Source organism: Mauremys mutica, chromosome 24 (assembly GCF_020497125.1).
Source record: "Mauremys mutica isolate MM-2020 ecotype Southern chromosome 24, ASM2049712v1, whole genome shotgun sequence".
Classification (NCBI taxonomy): domain Eukaryota; kingdom Metazoa; phylum Chordata; order Testudines; family Geoemydidae; genus Mauremys; species Mauremys mutica.
This window is the reverse complement of record NC_059095.1, coordinates 16,537,541-16,547,681: the sequence shown is the minus strand read 5'-3', so window position 1 is coordinate 16,547,681 and position 10,141 is coordinate 16,537,541. Positions and strand designations below refer to the sequence as shown.

At 41.4% G+C, this 10,141-nt stretch overlaps 1 protein-coding gene across 3 annotated transcripts in view; it reads right to left on the bottom strand.

Moving 5' to 3' along the window:
* Positions 1 to 2,965: 2,965 nt before the first annotated feature.
* The window catches only part of RANBP3 (RAN binding protein 3), a 282,525-nt gene continuing 275,349 nt past the window's right edge, over positions 2,966 to 10,141 (bottom strand). For all 3 annotated transcript variants that reach the window (XM_044998665.1, XM_044998666.1, XM_044998667.1), the window contains one exon: positions 2,966 to 6,124. In XM_044998665.1, coding sequence (XP_044854600.1) covers positions 6,081 to 6,124 — 44 coding nt within the window. In that variant the 3' untranslated portion in view covers positions 2,966 to 6,080. The remainder of the gene's footprint in view (positions 6,125 to 10,141) is intronic.

Here is a 10,141-nt window from a genome sequence, read left to right as displayed (position 1 = left end):
GTACAGTAGGGTATAAAAGGATGGCTCTAGAGGTGTAATTTTGGGGAGCACACCTACATAATGTGACTGTAATACTGTTGCACAGGACTGCTCTAATATAGGACCTTTTTCCTGCACCATATTAATAAACCTGACTGACATAGGTTATTTGGTCTCGAGTATATTTCATAACTAAATAAGGAACTGAAGTGTGCTCAAGCAATTGATTATATGATTTATCAACAAGGAGAAAGGTGCATGTTGTCCCAGCACTGTTTGATGGATAGGGGTGATACTAACGAAATGACAGACTGGCTGGTTTTCTAGAAGGGGAGCCAGGTGGAAGTTTTCTATCTAAGCTGGGTTCCCACCCCACCTTCACAAAAACATTTTTTTGGGGGGTAGGAATAAACCTATTTTGCTATATTTTTTCAGCAGCCTCAGTAAGAAAGCCTCATTCTCTGAGCATGACTGAAGGCCTGTACAAACACGTTTCAGGGCAACCGCATCCTCTCCTCTCACTTGGGTGAGCAGCACTGACCCGCCAGTGTCCACAGAAGAATATTTTGCTGACTCTTTTCTGAGACTCATGAAATTAGTTGGCCGCTAACCCACAGATCTTGATGGCTGCTCATGCTAACGATTCTAAAATGAGAGAGAAGTGCTGAGTTCATCTCACTTCCATTTCTCCCCCTCTTCTGTAGTGGGATTATATAGGACCCCTGAGGGTTATGTAGGCTTTTAACAAAAATTAGTCTCACACCAACTTGCTAGGGGTTGTACAGATGGGGAAACAAAATCCCAGACTTGCCAAAGGTCACCTACTGATTCAGTGGTAGAACCAAGAACAGACCCAAGGAATAAATCCCCCTTCCCTCATCAAAGAGTCAATATTCCAATTCTATCGATGTTTAGGGTAATTCTAATTTAACAGTGAAATAATCAGTAAAAACTATAGTGAGACAGACATCAACCTCCAGAGAAGGAATCTTAAAAATGGAAAAAAACATTGCCCTTCTTTGGGCACTCTTTCACAGCGGTGTTTATGGTCTCTTACTACCAATTTAAAAAAATATTCCTATGCCTATTTTCTTAAATGATAAAGGGCTATTAGGACCATGCTTTACCAGTCCAACAAATACTGTTTGGAACAGTCATAAGAATGGCCATACCGGGTCAGACCAAAGGTCCATCTAGCCTGTATCCTGTCATCTGACAGTGGCCTCTGCCAGGTGCCCCAAAGGGAATGAACAGAACAGGTAAGCATCAATCATCATGCATCCAACGAAGTGGGTATTCACCCATGAAAGCTCATGCTCCAATACATCTGTTAGTCTATAAGGTGCCACAGGACTCTTTGCTGCTTTTTACAGATCCAGACTAACATGGCTACCCCTCTGATACTTGGTAATCATCAAGTGATCCATCCCTTGTTGCCCATTCCCAGCTTCTGGCGAACAGAGGTTAGGGACACCATCCCTGCCCTGACATATCCTCCATGAACTTATCTAGTTCTTTTTTGAACCCAGTCAAGAGTCCTCTAGTTTATTTCATCATGCTGAAAATAGATCTGACATTTTTGCTGTTCAGCCAGGTCCCCAATGATTTAATAGAAAAATGCTGACTCTTCAAACATCCATTAAAAAGTTAAATATCACTGAAGTCTTATGCACAGGCTACATTTCGTTTTTATTACTAATGATTAAAAGCCATTTTTGCCATTAATCTTCTTAACTGAAAGTTTCACTTTTATTTCATGAAGAGCTGCCATCTTTCAAAAGGACCATCTCTAATTGTTCTCAATGGGACTGCTAAAGGTAGGCTGTGGCCTCAAAGATGTCCATTACCTTCATCCACTTCCATTCATTGCTTCTGACGGCAAAGTGGATTACTATCTTCCCTGAGAGCAGCTTGGCTTCATTTATTTGGAAATAACAGTTATTTTGAAAGAGGGCAAATTTACTAATAATAATAATCAAACACTTAAAATGACAGATAAGCTTTCAGTTACAAAAATGCCATTAATCCTAAATACTTCTTAAAAAAAAACCCAAACCAAAAAACTTGTTGCACCAGATCTAGAGGTTAAGAGGTAGATGAAAACTAGGGTATACATTGTCTGCTTTATGCTGCTTTGGGGAATGGAAAGTCACTACAAGCCCATCTTAACTGGCCAGTACATCCTGGTTGCTTTGTGCTACTCAGCATGCTAGTGAATCTAGACCTCTAAATTTAAAATGAAAAAGTTATTTAAGGCTGATATTACATATTTTCAAATCACTTGAAATATCACATGGTAATGTTCTCTTTTGGGTTCTTGTTTACTATGTATGTGTGAAAATTTTAATTAAAAAAAGAATTCCTAGACTAAGACTATTGTCAGATGGAGTTGAAGTTGAAAGTAAAGTTAAACTAAAAAGAAATCTAAGCAGGTTAAGGTACTGAAAAGGAAGTGGAGAAAAATCTAATATGTCTAAAAATCATTTTAATCTAGTCTGGTATCATAAACTACTATGCATTAATCAAAACTGTATCATTATTGGATGGTGTCACTACAGGGCAGAGTTATGGTTGTTCAGATGCACTAACCATGCATTTCCATACCATGTCATGTTTGGCTTGTAAGTGTACCCTTAACTCTGAATTTCCTGGTTTTACAAGGCTTGTTATTATAATATTACAATATCCCTGTAACATTCTCCCCTATATTACAGATATGTATTCTCAAATTTAACTCCATCTTAATGTATTTTTGGTCTGGAAAAATACACACACTGTGGTTTGGAAAATTTATGGCCAGGTTACTTGGCAGCCCCAAACAACTCACCTTAGTAAATGCTGATAAAACACTATCACCAACACACACAATAATACAGCTAAAGATCACAGCAACAAAGATATAGGAAACAAAAAGCCTTTTGCAATAATGAAACCATTTCCTTCTTTCCAACACTCATTGCTAGACAGAATACACACCGGGCTTGGGTTATCGATTTTTTGTTTTTGTTAAAAGTTTTAATGTAATTCCCAAATACAATTGATATGACAATCTTACATAAATCTTTCAAAACACATGGGCATTATCTGGTTTTACTTGTCACTAGTTTACTAAGGCTTAAAGCAGAAAGTGTAATAACGTTTAGATCTGGCCTAACTACATCTTTCTGGACAGGGCTTGAAATTAACTTCTGGCCAATTCTGTGAATGGTTTATAGAGCATAATATTTCGGACTAAGATGAAATATTTAATTGTTATACTATAAACATATATGCAAGGCTTCTAGCTGAAACCCAAGTTTTACCAGTAAACAGCTGCCAGATTTAAAGAAAACTCTGTAGGTAACTGTTTAATACTACCGCGCCCCATGAAAAAAAGCATGCTTATTCCATTCTCCTGGATGTTAATACATTTGTCAATGTAACACTATTGTGAAATGCCCGAAAGTGAGCCCCTACACACACACCCCTCCAAAAAGAGTGGAGTTTGGAAGCAGGAAGTAACATCTAATATTTCACAGTTAGGCCCTGCAACAAAGACACCTTATTAACTTCTGTAATAATCTTTATGCTGGAAATCAGAAGCTTTACTTTGAAAGTTTATTTTAAGAGAGTATTTTAAATTCATTTGAATATCCATGTAAAAAAGGTCCAAAAGAAATGCAGATCACTTAATGCAAACCAAAGAATTCCCAAAAGTGTGTGGGGCAGATAAACACTTGCAGAGGATTAAAAATCTGCCAGATTTCTACTAGTGAGGAGCATGAAAAGAGAGTGTCAATCGGCTTGTGCATGGCAAAAGATACAACTCCCTCTATGGAGAAATAACAATACCCACAGAGCATGAGCAGACAATCCAGAGAGGTCACAAATGTAGTGGCACAGCTAATCCCGAGCCCTTTCCACCCCAGAAAGAGTAACATCAGGAGCTCCTTCAATGGGCTAAGTGAGGAAAACAAGCAACTAAAACCCCTGGCAACAGTTAGCTATTGACAACAGGAAAAATACAGAGAGAACAAGCTAAATACACTTTGGACTCCTGACTATAAAAGGTGTGGGTTTTCATTAATATAAAAGCTAGAAGGGCTGCTTAATCAATCTGAATGGTTTCCCCAGCTGCTTTTGTGCTACAAGGACTCTTGGGTTTCCATTTTCAAGGTTTCCTGCACTAAATATTTCTTCTTCCTCTTTCTTTTTTTTTTTGAAGATGCATTTTAGTTCTCCCCAATATAAATGAAAAAATTTGTATAGAGTATGCAATTATAAGAGAAAATAAAATAAAATGGGGCTATTTATAGGAAAGTGGGCTACACACTTTTTTTAGCTGGCTATGTATTCCATCTTTCCTGGACAGGAATGAGATGTATCAATTCGTTACTAAAACACAGTCGTCGTGAGTTTGATGCAAGAGGCTGAAAGGTTAGAAAATGACAAAAGCAAAATGAACTGTGGTTACACAAGGAACCCTTCAGAGTTACACAGAAAAACACTTTTTTGCCTTTATTTGGCAAAACAGGATTCATCATTCTTCAGCACAAGTTAATCAAAGCTAGCAATAATTCTTCATACTGCAAAACCTAAGGAGGCAAGAAAGGGAAAGGGAGGTTTAGAAAATGATTTGCTCGTTAAGGCCCCCAGTTCAGCAATTACTCAAGCATGTGCGCTAATTTTAAGCATAAGAGTAATTCCCTTAATGTGAATGTGATTACTCATGTGCTTAAAGTTAGGCACAATGCTTAAGTACTTTGCTTAACTGAGACTTAAGTCACTGAGGGTATGTTTACACTGCAAATAAAACCTGCAGCTGGCCTCTGCCAGCTGACTCGGGCTCCCAAGGCTCGGGCTGGGGGGTTACGTCACTGCAGTGTAGACTCGCCAGGCTTGGGCTGGAGCTTGAGTCCTGGGACCCTGCGAGTTGGGAGAGTCACAGAGCTCGTGCTGCAGCCTGACTCCAGACGTCTACACTGCAATGACACAGCCCACCAGCCTGAGCCCTGGGAGCTCCCGTCAGCTAGCATGGGCCAGTGCAGGTGTCTAACTGCAATGTAGACACCTTTACTGATAACAGCGTTTTTGTATATAGATCTGTTGTAATGGCTTACCCAACTCACCAATGAGCCCATCTCATTCTTCCAAAGGCAGACAGCTGTGTTTCAGCTGTTCTGAAGGTGTGTGATCTATACGCCATCTTTAAGCTTTAATCACAGCCACAAGAACATAAGTTTACTATGAAAAATTGTATGCAACACCTATTATTTATAGTGGCTTAGCTCTCCCTTAAATAGTAACAGAAAAGAACAGTACAAAACAATAGTTTTACTTTCTCAACACACAAGAGCATCTTATTCAGCTCTAAAATAAAAAAAGTATCAGCACAATATAAACCCCCAAATAATAATATTGGAAGTGGGAGGGAAGAAGAAAAGGGTTAGCAAAATGTCCAGTGAACTTTAAAGTTTCTTATTAACTCAGTACAAGGCTTTCCTGTCAAGACACCTTTTTTTGTAACCTCTGTGTACAGACTGACCGACAAAGGACAATGGTATCCACAAATTACATTGGGATTAAGGTAAAAAAAAAAAAGCTGCCCTCTCTGCAATCCAAAGAGAACGAAGCCAGAAGGGTAATCAGTGAGTGCATGAACAGAGAAGAGCACAGTTTCTCTGCAGGCAGCAGGAACTGAAAAGGGAGAAGTGGGGGTTAAGAAAGAAGAATTCAAGTTGGAACCGTGCTGGAAAGTTCTATCTCAGAGGCCTGCAAAACATGAGCTACTGAAGAAACAGTCAAAAGGTCCCAATGAAAAGCTGTGACAAGTCATAATGTGCCATTTCAATTACAAGGAAAAGGGGAAATGTTATTTTTCTGCTCATCAATATGATGAGCTTTCATGTCCCAAACCACATTCAGGCAGTTTCCAAGTCTGCTTTTTTTGTGGAATCTACTGATCCAGGCCAAAAAAACCAAACAAACAGAACAGGGATGCACAGTTCCTAAGTCCTGGAGCCTTCAGCACTGCCTGGAACAATCGTTGGCCTGGGGTATCCACAGAGGTGCCTGCAAGATGGTGTTTGCAGCAGCCTTGCAGGCAGATGGGCTCACAGCTGCTATGTGCTGCCAATATTTTGCCCATCTCCTTCATCATTAGGACCTGAAACAAAAATAGATCATGGTTACAAGAAATATTTATTTTATTTGTAAAACTTACTTTGTTATTTTCTGATGCAAACTATGGAATGAAGATCCCAGCTGGCTATCGGTGCTCCATGCCTCTCTCCCCAGCCTATAAACTAGACCAGTGTTTCTCAACGACCAGTCTGTGGGCTGGCACCAGTCCCTGAGATTTCCCTGACACAGTTTATGAAGCCAGCAAGCCTCCTTGGTATCATAAAGGTTGAGAAACACGGACCTAGAGTACCCAGCTCTTAGAAGCCTACGGAGGAGTCTCAATCTTAGGATTTCAAGGTGAGAGACAAGAGCCAAAAATCTCTGCTTCTCCCATTCCCTCATTTCCCAGATCAAGCCCCCACACCCAGTCCCTGCAAAATTACACATATCCCACCTGTTCTTGCTGGGCCACCCAGAAGCACCAAAAAAGAAGCTTCCCTCACCCCCTTCTACCTTATCATAGAAATGCAGGGTTGGCTGGGACTTTGGGAGCCACTTTCCCTAGCTTGCTTATGAAAATGTCATGTGGGACTGTATCAAAAGCCTTAGTAACATTGAGATATATCAGGTCTACTGCTTCCCCGCATCCACTAGGGCAATAACCCTATCAAAGAAGAAAATTAGGTTGATTCGGCACGATTTGTTCTTGACATCTCCATGCCAGCTATTCCTTATAATTCTATTATCCTCTAGAGTCTAGGTGCTTACACATTGATTGTTTAATAATTTCTTACAGTATCTTTACAGGCAGCAAAGTTAGGCTGACTAATCTAATTCCCCAGGTCCTCTTTGATCCCCTTTTTAAACACGGGTACTATGTTTACTCTTCTCCAGTTCTCTGGAACTTCACCTGTCCTCCATGAGTTCTTCAAGATAACCTGTAATGATTCTGAGATTGTTTCAGCTAATGCTAGGTGTGTCTTAGCTTTTTGTGCCTTAGCCTTTCCGATTTTGTCCCTACATGCTTGTGGAGTTTTGTTTTTTTTTTAAACTCCTCTTGACAATTTGTCCATATTTCCACTTTTTTATAGAATTTCCTTTTGATTTTTGGGTCATTAAAGAGCTCCTGATAGAGCCATATTGGCCTCTTCCTATATTTCCTTTGCATCACAATAATTAGAAGTTTTGCCTTTAATATTGTCTCCTTGAGAGACTGCCAGTTCTCCTGAATGCCTTTATATCTAAGGTTTTCTTCCTTTGGGACCGCATCCTACCAGTTCTCTTAGGTTGTTAAAGTCTGCATTTTTTAAAGTCAGTTGTCCTTATTCTGTTATCACTCCTTCCTTTTCTTAGAATTATGCAATCTATCATTTTGTGATCACTTTCACCCAAATTGCCTTCCACTTTCAGATTCGCAACCAATTCCTCCCTATTGGTCAGAATCAAGACTAAAATGTTTTCCCCCCTGGTTACTTCCTCCACTTTCTGAAACGAAACATTGTCCCTGATACATTCTAAGAACTTTTGGACATTTTGCGTTTTGCTGAATTAACTACATCTGTTGAAAAAGTAAAGTCCCCCATTACTACCAGGTCTTGTGTTTTGGCTATTTCTGTTATTTGTTTTAGAAATGTTTCACTCACTTCCTCCTCCTGATTTGGTGGTCTACAATAGACCCCAACTTTGATGTCACCCTATTTCCCTCCCAGCCATTAAATACTCAGCCTTTCAACTGTATGCCTCACACCTCCTTTTGGATCTCCGGATAAGTATATTATATATATATTCTTGATGTATAATGCAATCCACCTCTTCCCCTTTTTTCCCAGCTTTCCTGAAGAATCAAAGAACTGGGAGGGACCTCGAGAGATCATCTAGTCCAGTTCCCTGCACTTAAGGCAGGACTAAGTATTATCTAGACCACCCCTGACAGGTGTTTGTCCAACCTGCTCTTAAAAACCTCCAATGATGGAGATTCCACAAGCTCCCTAGGCAATTTATTCCAGTGCTTAACCACTCTGACAGTTAGGAAGTTTTTCCTAATGTCCAACCTAAACCACCCCCTTGCTGCAATTTAAGACCACTGCTTCTTGTCCTATCCTCAGAGGTTAAGAAGAACAATTTTTCTCCCTCCTCCTTGTAACAACCTTTTATGTACTTGAAAACTGTTATGTCCCCTCTCACTCTTCTCTTCTGCAAACTAAACAAACCCAATTTTTTTTGATCTTCCCTCACAGGTCATGTTTTCTAGGTCTTTAATCATTTTTGTTGCTCTTCTTTGGACTTTCTCCAGTATGTCCACATCTTTCCTAAAATGTGGCGCCCAGAACCAGATACAATACTTCCTCCAGTTGGGGCTTAATCAGCACGGAGTAGAGCAGAAGAATTACTCGTGTCCTGCTTACAACACTCCTGCTAATACATCCCAGAATGATGTTTGCTTTTTTTTGCAACAGTGTTACACTGTTGACTCATGTTTAGTTTATGATCCACTATGACCCCCAAATCTCTTTCCGCAGTTCTCCTTCCTAGGCAGTCATTTCCCATTTTGTATGTGTTCCTAAGTGGAGCACTTTGCATTTGTCCTTATTGAATTTCATCCTATTAACTTCAGACCATTTCTTCAGTTTGTCCAGACCATTTTGAATTTTAATCCTATCTTCCAAAGCACTTGCAACCCCTCCCAGCTTGGTATCGCCTGCAAACTTTATAAGCATACTCTCTATGCCATTATCTAAATCACTGATGAAGATATTGAACAGAACCAGACCCAGAACTGATCCCTGTGGGACCCTACTCGTTATGCCCTTCCAGCATGACTGTGAACCACTGATGATTACTTTCTGGGAACAATTTTCCAACCAGTTATGCACCCACCTTATAGTAGCTCCATCTAGGTTGCATTTCCCTAGTTTGTTTATGAGAAGGTCATGCGAGACAGTATCAAACGCCTTACTAAAGTCAATATATACCACATCTACTGCTTCCCCTGTAAGCCATTCCTCTGCATACCAATGTCAGTCATGAGATTTATCCCATCAAATCTCTGTGATGCCAATTAATTCATAATTTAGCTTATATTCTAATGGCTGCCAGTTCTTCCTTTTTGTTCCCCATACTCATTGCATTTGTGTCTAGACATCTAAAACGTTGAGCCTTGCATTCTGCCAGCACAGAGCTGCTGCTACAAACCCAGCCTCTGCTGCAAATCATCCTTGCTATTTTCTACCATGAGACCAGCTGCAGGACTCGCAGCAGCAAAAGGAAGGGAGGTTTCCAGCTATAGGAAGACAGAACATAGCTGGTTCCTATCAAGGAGCCCTGAAATGGCCCCTCCTCTTGTTGCTCCCCACACTTTAGTCTCCCTACCCCCATCTCCTCTGACTCCTGCCTATTTCCCAATACAGCCACACTCCCAGCTGCCCCACAGTCCCATTACCCACTTCTCTGTATTTTCCTGTTTCCTGACTGGTCCTCACAAGGTGACGAAAGGGCCACCATTTTCCCTAAGGTCAGCCTGGATTCAGCCCACTGGAAACAATGGGAGGTGGTCATCATTTTCATAGAATCATAGGACTGGAAGGGACCTTGAGACGTAATCTAGTCCAGTGGTTTTCAAACTGCGGGTCGCGACCCAGTACTGGGTCACAGAACGTAAGGCACTAGGTCACAGTGGCTCTGGTCAGCACCACTGACCGGGCCATTTAAAGTCCCGTTGGTGATGCTGCCTGGCTAAGATAGGCTAGTCCATGTGTGTTCTGACACTGTGCTGTGCCCTGGAAGTGGCCACAGCAGGTCTGGCTCCGAGGCGGGGTAGGGGTGGCGTAGTGGGGGAGGAGTGGTCCACAGGACTCTGTGCGCTGCCCCCGCCCCGAGCACTGGCTCCACATGCCCACTGGCCAGTTCCAACCCCCTGCCCCAGCCCTGAGACCCCCCCCCTGCACCCCAAATCACTCATCGCCAGCCCCAGCCCAGAGCCTGCAACTCCCAGCTCAGAGTCCTGACCCCTGACCCCCTCCTGCAGCCCAACCCTCTGCTCCAAACCCCTCATCCCTGGCCC